This window comes from Trichosurus vulpecula, chromosome 1, assembly GCF_011100635.1.
Source record: "Trichosurus vulpecula isolate mTriVul1 chromosome 1, mTriVul1.pri, whole genome shotgun sequence".
NCBI lineage: Eukaryota > Metazoa > Chordata > Mammalia > Diprotodontia > Phalangeridae > Trichosurus > Trichosurus vulpecula.
In genome coordinates, this window is record NC_050573.1 from 234,432,783 (window position 1) to 234,447,939 (window position 15,157).

The 15,157-nt window shown below is 38.4% G+C and overlaps 1 protein-coding gene across 1 annotated transcript in view; it reads left to right on the forward strand.

Annotated features, from left to right (window-relative positions):
- The first annotated feature begins 393 nt into the window (after positions 1-393).
- Positions 394-15,157, forward strand: part of AKAIN1 (A-kinase anchor inhibitor 1) — a 48,481-nt gene continuing 33,717 nt past the window's right edge. Inside the window, exon 1 of the mRNA XM_036743626.1 lies at positions 394-409. Coding sequence (XP_036599521.1) covers positions 394-409 — 16 coding nt within the window. The remainder of the gene's footprint in view (positions 410-15,157) is intronic.

Below are 15,157 nucleotides of genomic sequence, written 5' to 3' on the forward strand. Positions count from 1 at the left end.
CTGAGGGGACTCCAATGGCTACCTGGAGTCTCGTCTGGCCAAACCACCAGCACTCTTCCAATGAGTGTGCCCCCAAAGGCGAAAATGCTAACCTCTGAGTATATATATATACATATATGTACTTTTTCAGGGTCAGAGGGTGTCACAGACATGTGACTCAAACTCATGTGAACTAGGCCTTCCCTTGAAGTAAGCAGGTCATCAGAGATTCCCCATTCAATCAAAGATTCCTTGGTGCTAAGAAGCACTCCAAAACAAAGACAACAGAAGGTCTCACTTTATCTGCCGCATTCAAACAAAGACAAGACTCATCAAAGGTGCTTGAGTGCCTTAGCATTCCGAAAGAGGAAACAACAAAAAAGTTCCACCCTAATTATGGTAACAGAGGGAGACATGGACACGTTTGCAGGTAATAGTGAAACAGTTAGTAGACATGGAAAGAATGGAGATAAGTGAGACAGTGGGTATGATAGTGACTGCAATCTCTTGGAGAAGACAGGATGGAATGGCATCATTTGTGCATGTAAGGGAATTTGCCTTGGCAAAGAAAAGGGTTAATTCTTCATGTGAGTCAGGGGTGAAGGAGAAAATAGTTGCAGAAGACATCTGATATGAGATGAGGAGGAGAAAAGAAGGAGCTCTCAGTGAATGATGTGAATTTTTTTCAGTGAAATATGATGCAAGGTTCTCAGTTAAGAAGGCTGGAGGAAGGAGAGCTTTGGGAGGTTTGAGAAGGGATGAAAATGTTTGGAAAACCTGCAGGAGGAGTGGGACAGTGAGTTGCTTCAGGAGGTATAAAAGTGCCTTGCCACAGTGTCGGCCCAGATGAGATTATTTAACTTACATTTACTGCTGTTTAGTCAGAATTTCTCATTACTTCTTTCAGCAGCACATGAATAGGAATGAAGGCAGGGATGGTGGGAGTAATCCAAGGAACAGGCTTGTCATGGCAAGAATGGAGAAAGGAGAAATGTGCAAGGGACAGTGTAGAGTTGAATCGGTTCACCAAGGGGCCATGATGGGTAAGGGAGGAAAGTGGAACCAATGCAAGAGATAAGGGAAAGAACTGAGGGGTTGAGGGATTAGAGGTAAAGATAGGAATAAAGAACAGGGTTTGAAACATCTCTAACTCCTCCCCTCCTCCCCCTCCTCCCAGCTAAAGAAATCATAATAATTCATCAAGAAATGTTTAGAAATATGTTTTCTTAGGGAAAATTATATTCATGTCTCCCACTTACATTTAACACTGACTAATAAGAAGAGACAATTATAAATCATCCTTAGGAATATGCAGGCTCCATGACAAATCCTATAAAGAGAAAGCAGTTGTGTCCAGTCAATTGCTTATATTATCAAAATGGAGAGGTCCTCATTACTCTTAGGGATAGGATCTTTCAAACGATCCCCCAACAAAGTGCCTTTCTGGGTATAGAGAGTTGGGTTGGTCTGCGGCCACTTTTCATCAGAAAAAGTTTTGCAAGAAGACTGCCTTGCAATGCTGTGTCCTTTGTTGAAACTGACTCATGCTACAACGAAAAGCCCAGTAAATGAGTAAATGGCTATTTGCCATGTAATGAAAACTCCAAGTCAAGTTAAGAAGCTTAAGACAAGCAACCCAGAACAACTAAAAAAGATAGAGGAATTGATTTTTAAGAGGGTCAGATAACTGCTAAATATAATTTGGCTGAGCAGAAGTGAAGGGTGGCTAACAGAATTACCCTCATGGATCAAAAGAGCCTGAGTTCAAAGGTATGGCTGTTCATTATTTAAGTTCAGAGTAAGGGATATGACAAGGAGAAGGGAAATGAACCAAATGTTCCTTTTCTTACAAGTTCAATGCCAGGAAAAGCAGACATCCTGGAGAGTTAACCAGTATATGTCATAAAGATCTTCTCCTCTGTGAACCTTCAAAATCAGGCAAGAGAATAGGCCTAATTACAACAAAATATCTTAATCCCTAATTTGTATGATACTTGTACTCATATTTGTAAAGTTCTTTTTCTGAATGTGTTTGACATGCTCAGATGACTTCCTGCCAAAGTTCCCCGCACAACATATTTTAGCACATAATGCATAATAGGCCATATTTTTGTTTAAAATCAGAATATTTTTGAATATCCCAAATGTGTGAATTAGGAATATGGTGACAGTGCCAGGCTTGCTGACTAGTATAATTGTACCTCCGGTAATATTCTTAATGGCGTTAGTTATTAAAACTTGCTACTGATACAGCACTGAATTGCTGCAGGTGAAGAGTCAATATAGTCTGCTGAGCATTATGATGCACCAATTATAGACAGTTAATTTGAATAGTTTTTAATGATATGGTTTTCATTTATTTCCTGGCAAGTCACATAGTTGATTTTTTTAAAAAAATGTATATTGTATAGAAGACATTTTTCTATTTTTCAGTTAATCCAGAATTTCTTAAGCTAGGTGTTGGGACCGGTGGGAAGCTCACAGAGACTGGTATGAGGTTGTTGGTTGGCGTGGTTTTTTCTTTATTTTCAAAGAGGAACAATGTCATCACCAGGTCAAGCCTTGACTGGCCTGAGAATCGGATTTAAGTGAGGCAGAGTTGCATAAAGTGGATCAGCCTCACTTTCCCTTCTAAAGTCATCAAAGTCCAAAGGTAAGACAGAAAGTTGGGACAAATTAGCATGGGATGCAGTGGATGACCTTGGGATGTCTGACCAAGATATAAGCCTTCCACAGCACCTGCTTCAGCCACTATTGGAACCAATTGCTCTTATCTGCCCATTCTACAGGGGGAGGTTTTCATATGCTTGGGGTAGACATCCACCTCACTCACCGGTGGATTTGAGGCCTGTATGTTGCTTGGTAACAGCACCATTAAACAGGAGACTATAATAAGTGGGATAAGAATGAGAACAATAGAGCCAACCTCTCCTGCTTCCCAGGCTGTTCCTATGTGTCCTCTTTCTCACTTCCTTTTTACTCTCTTTAAGCTCAGCTTTGGGATTGTTCAGAGAGATGAGCGGTGGAGATCTGAATTCCTGCCTGATGGTGCTGGCATCTAATAATGGTGGCCTTTGGGGTATACTTGGAGAGTTGACGTCGAGCATGGCAGGATGAGGGTCAGGAGTCCTTAAGGGAGGTATACTCTGCTCCTTAGTAGTATTATCTTTACATATGAAAGACAGCCCCTGGGAAAATTGTCAATTAGGCAAATGAGGTCTCCTATTTTTGTGTCTTTTCTTATCGTTCTGTTCTTTTCCCATTCCAAGCACGCAGGATTCTCAGGCTCTCTCGTCTCCTCAAAACTTTTCTCCTTTCTTTGTTTCTGCTAAGGTGTGAATGGTTGATTCAGACTGCAGAAAAATAGTTCTCCCAGAACTACAGAAGAGACCTCAGATGCAAAGTAACCCAAATCCCCACTCAAAGCATGAATCCCACCTTCACCATCTCTAACAAACAGTTATCCATATTAGTACGCAGGAAGTTTGTTGGATCAGAGTTCAGGAGGGATTGGGGTTCAAGTCACATCTATGATGCTACCTCAGTGATGATGACCAAGTTGTTCTGTTTCTCTGATCCTCAGTTTCTCATCTGCCAAGTGGGGATAATAATCTCAATAACATTTATCTCACTTTGTAGTTGTAAGGATCAAGTGAGATCGGGGCAGTTAGGTGGTATAGTGGATAAGAGTACAGGGCTGGAGTCAGGTAGGCCGGAGTTCAAATCCAACCTCAGACACTTACAAATGTCGTAATCTGTCTGCCTCAGTCTCTTTATCTGCAAAATCGGTCTAATAACAACATGTACTTCCCAGGGTTGTTGGGAGGAAAAAATAAGATATTTGTAAAGAACTTTGCAAACCTCAGAATGTTATATAAATGCTAGTTATTATTAATAAAGTACTTTATAAACTTTAAAGTTATTACTATCCAGTCTTTCCTTTGAAGACTTCAAAAGAAGGGTTCATTCCATTTTCAGCATATTGAGTTAAAATCTACTTCTTTTTAAATTGTCTTTTTTGGGTCATGTCTGACTCTGTGACTCATTTGAGGTTTTCTTGGAAAAGATACTGGGGGGTGGTTTGCCAGTTCCTTCTCCAGCTCATTTTATAGCTGAGGAAATGACTTGCCCAGGGTCACACAGCTAGTGAGTGTCTAAGGGTGAACTCATGAAGATGAGTCTTTCTGATTCCAAACTCAGTGTTCTATCCACTGCACCACCTAGCTGCCCATTTCTTTCATAATGTCTACCCGTTACTCCTAATTCTGCTCTTCAGAAACAAGAAGGGCCAGTCTAATCCTATTTCCATAGGAAAACTCTTCAAGTATTTGATGGTAATGGTCATTTTTCATCTAAGTCTTTTCTTCTCTGTGATTGTGTGGTTCTGTGATCCTGGACCTGGAGTCAGGGAGTCCTGAGTTCAAATCTGGCCTCAAACTCTTAAAATGCTATGTGCCTCTGGGCAAGTCACTTAATCTGTGTCTGCCTTAGTTTCCTCACTGTAAACTATGGATCATCACAGCATTTAGCATAATAGCAATAACAGTGTCTAGCGATCCTCGGAGGGTGGTTGTGAAGGTCAGATGAGATAATATGTGTAAAAGCGCTTTACTCAGACTCTGGTACATAGTAGGAGCTGAAAGCATCCTTCCTTTCCCTTCCTTTCCCCTCCTTTCAAGTTGAATATTCCCAGTTCTTTTCAATGAATGGTATGGTTTTGAGTCTTCTCACCCTCCTGTTCATCTTCCAATGTATTTGATACAGCATTTCTAAAAGGTTTTTAAAGCACTTTTCAGATAGTATCTCATTTTATCCTGACAACAACTCTGGGAGGCAGGTGCTAATATTATCCCAATTTTACAGATGAGAAAACTGAGGCAGACAGAGGTTAGGTGTCCTTTCTTCCATCCTTTCATAGGAAATCTTATGAAGGAGAGCTACTTAGCACATGGGACAGTCAAAGGAAGGGAGAGGCAGAGGCAGAATCATTCCTCTTTTAAAAGTCCACCAAGGAGGTCAATCCTCTTGCTTGTTAGTATTATTATATAGATATTTGATGTAACTTCTTCTGCTTTAGTGTCATGAGGTGGGCACACTAATGGACCACCCAGGGTTTGCTTTATCATCCTAAAGTGACAAGTCCTTCAGAGAGGAACATATGTTTCCATAAAAGTTGCCTGGGAATTCAACACTCACTCCATAAGCATTTATTATACTGTGTTAGAGTACTGGGATCCAAAGGCAGACAAAAGGAAACAACCCCTGCCCTCAAGGAGCTTACCTTCAATTGGGGAAGATCATATCTTACCATTTTTTTGTATGCCATTTTATTGGTGTTTGACAACTGACTGGCCTTAAGATTTCAGCTTCAGTACAAATGTTTTTAAGAGGGCATGAGGCAAAACTGGTTTTCAATGTGCCTCTTTTAAAATGAATTCTAAGAATTTCCTTAAAAAATTTCCATTGATATCAAGAAGGGCAATGTTTTCATATAATTGCATCCATTCTTGCATGTTGGCTAGAATAGCCTTACAGTAGGAAAAGGGGATGGCGGAGGATGAGATGGATAGATAATGTCATGGAAACGATGAACTTGAATCTGGACAGACTTCACGAGATAGTGGTGGGTAGAAGGGCCAGGTGTGCTATGGCCCATGGAGTCCTGAAGAGTCAGACACAACTGAACGACTGAACAACAACACAACGGCAACAAAAATTTGTGAAAATGCACACCAAGTTACAATATCAGCTATTATGACTTTATTTCCTTTCAGCCTGGGACCCCTGCCAAGAGCAGAGTTCATTGGAGCACAAGATGGCAGCTCTGTCTTTATTGCTCATTCTGTCAGTGGAAAAATAGCTGTACCTACCCAAGTACCTCTAAGTGTTAGATGGATAATATGTTTCTTGCCAGAGAGAACCAAAATCAAGTGATGTTCCCTTCACCTTTAATAGGTCCATACAAATTTCTCTTGTTTACAAGTTATTTAGTGTGGCCAGATGAAAAAAGCAGTAGACTTGGAGTCATCCTAAAGTTTAGAATCTGGTTTCCTACGTCTAGTAATTGTGTCACCTTTACTCCAGTTTTTTGGATCTCAGTTTCCTTATGTGAAAAAAGGGTGTGGAATGGGGAAACATATAACCTAGAGGATCGTTAATAAACGTAATAGCTAAAATAAGGTAAATGAAGCAGAAAATTCTTGAGCGTTATCAATTTATTGGTGAACCATGAATCCACCAATAAATAGGATCTCAATGAAGGGGAAAATTTCTTTTGAAGGGGGGGAGCAATTGGGTTTAAGTGACTTGCCCAAGGTCACATAGCTAGTAAGTATATCAAGTGTCTGAGGCCTGATTTGAACTGAGGTCCTGACTCCAGGGCCAGTGCTCTACTCACTGTGCCACCTGGCTGCCCCAAGGGGGATAATTTTTATAGGGTTTTGGGGAGTATAGAACAAAGAACAGGACAGGTGACATCATGGCATAACTGAGGGGCAGGAAACAATACGATTAATCAGAAGTTTGGTGATGGGGGCTAGCAACAACTCCCACCTTTTTCCCCATAACTAAGATGTGTTCATTGTTTTAGGGCACCTGCAAGATAACAGGCCAGACTTTTTGGACAGAAAACCAAACATCTTTGAAGGGATAGCTCGGTGGTGCAACGATATTAGGCCCCATTCCCTTGTGTTCATATGCATCCCCTAAGGTTAACAAAATTCCTTGAGGCAAGAATAGATCAGTGATTACAAAGTGAACTGGGTTTCTAAAATTAACCCATTACAGGCAAGCTGTGCTCTGAACTAAGTTCAGAAACAGAAACCCATGACTTAAGCAATTATAGGATAAAAGCTGTTGTAGGACAAGATCAATTAACTGCAAATAGGATCAATAAGAAAATGAAACAGACTCAATCATGATTATTACATAAGGGTCAAATAGGAAAATTCACATGAAATGCTGTGCAATCTGTAAAATGCTATGAAATATAAGATAGATTGATATATTATGTTATCATTTTTATTAATAGACCCAAAGGGATGAAATTTTCTGTATGGCTTTGGCTTTCATTTATTTCACAGAATCACAATCTGAATTGGAAGAACTCTTTGTGGCTACCTAGTCCAGCCACTTCTCAGTATTCCTAACAAGTGGTCATCCAGACCATACTTGAAGCCTTCCAGCAAGGGAAAACCCATAACATCCCAACACAACCTGTTTCATTTATGGATAACTTTAATGGTTAGGAAGGTTGTTTTTTCTTATATCAAGCCCAAACTTTCCTCTTTGCAATATCCATGTATGGCTTACATTTCTACCTTCTGGGATCAAGAAGAATAAATCTAATCCTTCTTTTTAATGACAACCTGTGGAATACTTGAAGACAATTATTGTGTCCCTTTCCCCAAATTTTCCGTATTTTAGCTTATTTATCCTTTGTTACTTCAAATGATTCTCATATTTTATATGAGAATGATGCTCATTCTCATATAGCTTGAGGCTCTTTACCATTCTGGTGAAACTTCTTTTTATGTTCTCAAGCTTGTCTTTCCTAAAACATGGCATCTTAGAAATAAATACAATATTCCAGATGTGGGGCAGCTAGATGATGAAGTGAAGAGAATGTTGGGCCTGGAGTCAGAAGATCTGGGTTCAAATTCAGCCACGGGCACTTGCTAGCTGTGTGACCCTAGGCAAGTCACTTAACCCTGTTACCTCAGTTTCCTCATCTGTAAAATGAGCTGGAGAAGGAAATGGTAAACCACTCTAGTATCTTGGCCAAGAAAACTCCCAATGAGGTCATGAAGAATCAGACACAACTGAAATGACTCAACAACAAGAACAAATTCCAGGTGTGGCCTGACTAGGCACAAGTATAATAGGGTTATCACCTTTTTATTTCTAGGGAAGAGCTTCTCAATGCCTCCAAAGATTGCATTAGCTTTCTTCTAAGAAAGACATGGTAATTATACTATAATGTTGTTCATTCACTTATCACAAGTATTCACAGAGAATAGGGCCTACTAGTCCTATTGGCCCTTGTCCTAAAGGAAAAGGGAAGGGCCTATAGGAATGTTCCCTCTAGGTGTGTGGCATACTCAACCCTCTGTATGAGTATGATCTTATTCAAACTATTGTGTATCCCAATCTTGATTTTTGAAGTTTTTTTTTTTAAAAACCAAGGTAAAACTTACATTTATTCCAATTAGATTTGATCTTCTTTTATTTGGAAAATGTCTGGCAAGGTCATTGAATCTTGACTCTGTCATATAATGTGTGAGCTTTCCCCCTTGTTTTAGGTCGTCTGCAAATATGGTAAGTATTTCTATTTCTTTGATTAGCAATACCAGTCATAAACACACCCAAAGCAATCACATCATTAGACACAAAGGATGATGGCCTCTTCTCATGCTGTGTTCTCTCTTATTTCTGGCTCTATATAACAAGGATTGTACTTTTCCCTCAGCAGTAGCATATAAAATTTGAGTCATTTTAGGAACAGGCCTAAGCCTTCCCCAATGCACTCACCCTTTATTGTCAATCTCTTTCCTGATAAATAATAATAGCTAACATTTATGTATTTTGTGTGTGTGTGTGTGTGTGTGTGTGTGTGTATGTGTGTGTAAAATCTCATTTGATTCTCCAACAACCTTATAAAGACGGTATTATTATCCTCAATTTTAGAGATTAAAGGACTTACCTGGGGTAACACAGCTAATGAGTATGTGAGCAAAAATTTAGGAGGGACAGTCAGATCTCCTTGATTATAGCTGAAGCCTTGCAGGCCAACTCTTTCTGAGATAGTGCTGAGCACATAGTAGGTGCTCAATAGAAATTGACTAGCTGATTGAAGATAGCTATTTAGGTTTAAGGGGAGGGTATAGCTTGAGGCACAGGGTCAATCTAACTGGAACATTCAGGAGTAAAGCCCATGTCCTCTTGGCAATGGATGATTTAAAAAAAATTGAGATTTCTGCTTTTCTATCACTTGAGATGGCTCTCACCACAACATCCTCCCCTCCCTCCAGCATTCTTAAGGCCTTAAAAAACATTCTGGAAACATTTGAGAGAAAATGTTCAAATGGCGTTCTCAATAATGGTGAGGACTTTCCTCATACTACCAGCTACAAGTGCAACTCTCTCAAAGGTGACCTGTATTTGATTTCTCATATGTAATTATGTATATACACATTGTTTCTTCCAATAGAATGTGGGTTCCTTTGCTCCTTGTTGAGTCCCTGGTGTTTAGAACAGTTCTTGACATGCAATTGACATTTAATAAATGCTTGTTGATTTGGCTGATTAATTATAGGGAAATAAGTACCATCATTTAATCCCTCTATTTTTGAGTAGGCATCCCTGTCCAGACCATTAAATGTTCCAATGATTCTCTTTTCTTATTTTCTTAGTGATCATTCCATCTCTGCACATATGGCAGACCAAGAGATATTTCGGTATTCTCAGTGTGTGTGTAAATTAGTAGTCTTGAAGCTGTCCTGAGGATGAGCATAGATTTCAAAACCTCATCTTTGATTTTCTGCCTTCTAATACCAAATGCTGCTGTGAGGCATTAGCTGAGAACAGATTTCTGTGGTTCAGTAAAAAGAAAGCTAAAAGGAGAAGAATGTTTTTTACTATCCCTAAGGCAGACAGACACCCTGTAGAGGAGTGAGCAATGAATGTCAATCAGGAGAGGTGAGTTCAGCTGTTGGCTCTGGCAGTGGTTGGGTGGTAATGTACAAGTCAAATAACTTCTTTGAGTTTCAGGTTCCTTACCTTTAAAATGATTACAGATCCTGCATAGTCCACTTTATAGGGTTGTAGTGAGGAAAAAACTTTGCAGACCTTAGGTAAAGATTGTTATTCTTATCATCATCAATATCTTCTTCATCATCATCATCATCATCATTCTCATTGCTATCTTGTTCATCTCATCTTTTTAGTGGAGTTTAGATAGAACAGGTTCAAGGACAAGTCACTGTCTTGCCATTATTCCTTTTCATTTACTGTTCTACTCGCTGTTGAACCAATGTATAAAATAACTGCTTTCTGTATTTGAATGTTTTCAATCTTCTATAGATTCATTTGAAAGCATATCTGGGACAATTGCATTATCAGACAGGATGATGGGAATGATGTGTATCTCTTTCTGTTCCCACATGGTTTTAATTTCTTCCACTAGTTGTCTCTATTTTAACCTTCTCGTTTCCTTTGGTTTGAAGATTACAAGTTCTTGGTTTGGTAATAACTATGAACAATTTTGGTCTTAAATTTTTATGGATCAAGTGTGGTGTCTGGGTGGTTGTGGCCAACAGTGGTTTGTAATGATTCTCTAGTTCTGATACAGTTTATTTGTTGAATTCTCTAGGCAGCCTCTCAAAAATATTTTTCTGAGTTTTAACCTGTTTATCATGTACATTGAGAATATATATCAATCTTCCTCTTTTGTGATGAGGAGGTATTAATATTTCTATAGCTACCTTGGGGTGATGATTCTTATGTTTTATTAACACCATAGAGTATTATGCATATTTTACTGTAGCAAATGTACGTATGTTTATATGTATATGTACATACATGTGTATGTGTATGAAGATTGGAAGTGTAGTTGTTAGCTGCATTAAATTTGTTCTTCCTATTAAGCTTTGACTTCGGTTTGCCAGTTAATCTCTTAACAAACAAAGATTCAGCTTTCTTATAGCCTAGTGTTTAATATGTTATGTTTGGAGAAGATCAAGGTATTCACAAAGATTACTTTAATTCTTTAGTTCAATTTGACCTTCAGATTCAAGCCCAAAACATTTATTCTATATTATTTCATGGCATATATTAAAAATTTAAGTGATGTATCAATATCATGGGGAAAAATCTCATGAGATGAAGATGCTGTTTAATATATTTTCCATGTTGTTGTTGTTGTTGTTGAGTCATTTCAGTCATGTTCAACTTTGTCGGAAAACTCCATTTGGAGTTTTCTTGGCAAAGATACTAGGGTGGTTTGCCATTTCCTTCTCTGGCTCACTTTATAGATGAGGAAACTGAGGCAAACAGGGTTAAGTGACTTGCCCAGGGTCATACATTTAGCAAATGTCTGAGGCCAGATTTGAATTCAAGAAGATGAGTTTTCCTGACTTTAGACTTGGCACTCTACCCACTGAGCCACCTGTGATGTCATAGTTCACACTGAGTGATGGATATGACATTTTGTTTTGATTCCCTCTTTGGCTTGAAAGCCATTCTCAGTTCTAGTTAGGAGTGATGATAATAGATTAAAAGCCAAGGAGAGTCATGGCTGGCCTAACTTGTCTCCCTAGAAGGTGCTGTATTTGCTATCAATTGTTCTTAACATGATTGTATTGGTGGCATGGTTTAAGCAGATAACTATTTTCCATGCAAGACCTCAAATACTTTAGCATTCTCACTATGCTTAGATTTGTTTCATATATTTGGAGAATATGAATAAGCCACAAGTAAAGGAGTGAGTCAAGGACTTTGCAACAATCAATAAAAGTAGCATGAATGTTATGGTGCTTTGGAGTGGCTTGTTCAATAATTACTGAATTACTAATGAGTTTATCTTTACACTCCTAAAATTCTGGAGCAAGCCTGTTGTGTTCTTATTCAGTATTGTTGCTGTTGTTTGTCTTTCATTCTTGAAGAGGACCATACCATCAGGGAGGTGATGCCGTGACATGTAAGTGAATTGGGTTTAAGTGAAGGAGGGCTGGGCAAAGTCACCAGCCTCACTCTCTCCTCCAGAGCCATCTGGGTCCAGTGGCAAGATATAGATCAGGACAACTGGAGATGGCCCAGGATACAGTGGGAGATGACCTTTTTAAGCTAAGGTCTTTAAGAAGTCTCATTTTGACTGAGGTAAGGCCCATTCAATATAGTTTTCTGGTGAATGTATATAGATTTTTGGAATGACACAAGCTGTAAATACTTTGTATAAAGTACATAAACATAAGAGCTGGCCTCTATTTGGAGGGATCACCAGTGTTCTTGTCCTTTGGTAATAAATATGCAGCTCCTTCTGTCAGGGCAGATGGGATCACATTTGCATTGGGGAGGATGCTGGAAAAGTGCTTTGCTAGCAATTCAGGTGCCACTTCCCAGTTTTGTAGACAAGCTAGATTTTTTTTGTTGTTTACCTTGACTTAGCCATTCTATCGCTCAATATGTTAATGATATACAAACTTTGTTTTTCTCAACCTTGAATTTTTGTGTTGTTGGGCTTCTTTTGATCATACATGTGATAAAAATTTTCCACATTGTTCTTCTTCAAAGGGTTCTTTCTCTTTTCTGAATTTCTTTGCCTCTCAAGGCCTTGTAGTATAGTTTATGATTAATGATGTATTGCTTATTATGTTCAATGGACTTCTTTGACTACTTATAATATCTTAATCCTTTGGCTTTGGCTTCAAATTGCTGATTATGGATATTGAATATTTTGTTTTCCAATTTCCATTCTACGTTTTTCTTTTTTGTTGCCTTTACTTAGTGACACAGTGTATAAGTTTTCTACTGCATATTATGGCTAGACTTTGAGGGAATCTTCCAATATCTTACTGTTGGTCATCAATAGATTTTGTAAGCTGCTTCTACCATAGTGATAGCTGATACCTGCTATTAGGAATAATCTGAGATACCTCTACCTGTGGTCCATACCAGGGCATATCCTTTTTTATTACAGTCCTCAAAAGTCTATGTATTTTCTGTGAAATATTGTGGGAGAAGGCATTTGTTCATAATACTTGTAGCAGATTCTGGCTTTTAAGATTTACTTTGTTTTGGGGGAGAGAAGGGGATAAGCATTTATTAAACACCTACCCAGACACTATACTAAGTGCTTCACAAATATCCTGTTTGATCCTCACAGCAATCCTATGCTAGTGTTATTCTCATCTATAGTTGAGGAAACTGGGGCAGACAGAGGTTAAGTGACTACCCAGGGTCACACAGCTAGTAAGTGTCTGAGACTGGATTAGAACTCAGTTGCTCCTGACTCTAAGCCAAGTGCTCGATCCACTATACCACCTAGCTGCCCAAGGAAAATGCCCACAGCACCTTGTATTCCCATGCTTCTCCTATCCAAGTTCTAACCAGGCTTGACCCTGCTTAGTTTCTGAGACCAGACAAAGTCGGGCACATTCAGGGTATTATGTTTATAGATATAATTATTGTTTAGTCTATTTATGCTATCAAACTCAAATTTTTCCCCACAAATTCATTTGAAGAGTGCTTGTCTTTACTTCAAGATTATTTGATAATATAAGCATTTTTGCCATCCACTTTATTATTAGGTGGCATTTGTGGTGTTTGCGCCAAATTTAAATTTACAAAGTTTTAGGTTCTTCAGATTTCCTCTTTTAGATTTAAGTAACTCCTCAATTTGTTGTGACTTTTATATAATTTTAGATTAGTTTAGGAATGAAACTGTTTCTTTTGAAATGCCCTTCTTCTTCATTGTGGTAACTTGGAGCTAAGGATACAATTGACAAAAAGCAATGTGGAACCCTTGCCTATAACTTGTATGATCTGTTCCCAGTTTTGCTATGGCATAGCAATGGTGCATAATTAAAACACTCATATCTTCAGGCCACTCATGCATACCTGAGATTCGCTCAGCTTAGCATTCAGTGCCATTTGCACTGAAGCATTTCCTGGAGGTAGGGAGTTAATATTGTTTATTTGCTCCATTGTATTTTGCCTTGTGATGATAGAATGCTACTTGCTTTGCTGGTCTCCATGTCAACCTGACATAGAGCTAGTCTAAAAGTGAGATTCATAAGAGAGAGCAGCTGCATCATACTGGTCGGGGTGCTAACTCCATCAGTGGTATGTATCAACAGAATAGCTAACGTTTCAGGGTTTTCATTGGGCTTTCACAGCTATCATAGCGGTCTGAGAGAACACAGACTCCCTTTTATATACTATCCTAGCTAACATTTCCTAACTTTATCATTACCTCAGCCTCTACAATATATTTACATTATAATATATTGCAAATAAGTACAAAATATTACCAAATATGCACATATGATATATTTGTATTATAAATATATTAGGTTATGCTTTATGACAAATATATATTTATTGTAACAATAACAGCCATGATATTCATTGAATTCCTGCTTTAATGCTTTATCATAATATGGAAAAGAACATGGATTCTTGAAGACTCTCCCTAAGTAGTAAGATCTCTGGAAGACTGGAAGTCTTTCAAGCTAGGCCTGGAAATGGTAACAGATTGAGTTTTTGTTGTCTGAGGGCCAGTCTAGTAAACGAGAAAGTCTTATCACCAGGATGGCTGGCAGGTAATGAATTTTTGGCCACAGCAACTCTTGAGCATTGTATACTAAGTTGCGGAGGGGCTGTGATCTGTGTCAATGTAAGAATTCATAGATCCTAAAAATGGTGAAGACTTCCCCTCCTTCTTCTTCTCCTCCCTCCCCTCCTTCTTTATTATTATTATTATTGACAAAACATAATTATGATATGATATGTTATTTATAATATGTAATAAAACAATAACATTAATCATATGGATAATAGTCATCAGTAGTAGTAGTGGTGGTGGTGGTAATAGCAATAGCAACTAGGTGATACAGTGAATAGAACACAGGGCCTGGAATCAGGAAAACTTGAGCTCAAATCAGGCCTTAGACCATTGCTAGTTGGGAGACCCTGGACAGTCAGCTAATTTCTATTTGCCTCAGTTGCCTCATTTGTAAAATAGAGGTAACAATAACATTTACTTTCCAGGGTTGTTGTGAAGATCAAATGAGATAATATTTGTAAAAGTGCTTAGCACAGTAAGTATCTGGCACTTAGTATATGTTATTTAAATATGTAGTAGTAGTAGTAGTAGTAATAGTAGTAGTAGTACTAATAGTAGTAGTACTAATAGTAGTAGTAGTAAGAAGAAGGAGGATAAGGAGGAGAAGGAGGAGGTAGAGGAAGAAGAGAAGAAAACGAAATACTATTAACATTATTAAAAACCAGTGGTTATCTGGTGAACTAAGGTTGACTAGAAAGCCACATACTAGCTGCGTATTCTTGGGAAAATCATTTTATCTTACTCTCACTTTCTTCATCTTTAAAAGAGAATAATAAAAATATCTAACCAGCATATCCTTTGACCCAGAAATACCAGTACTAGGTCTATATCTCAATG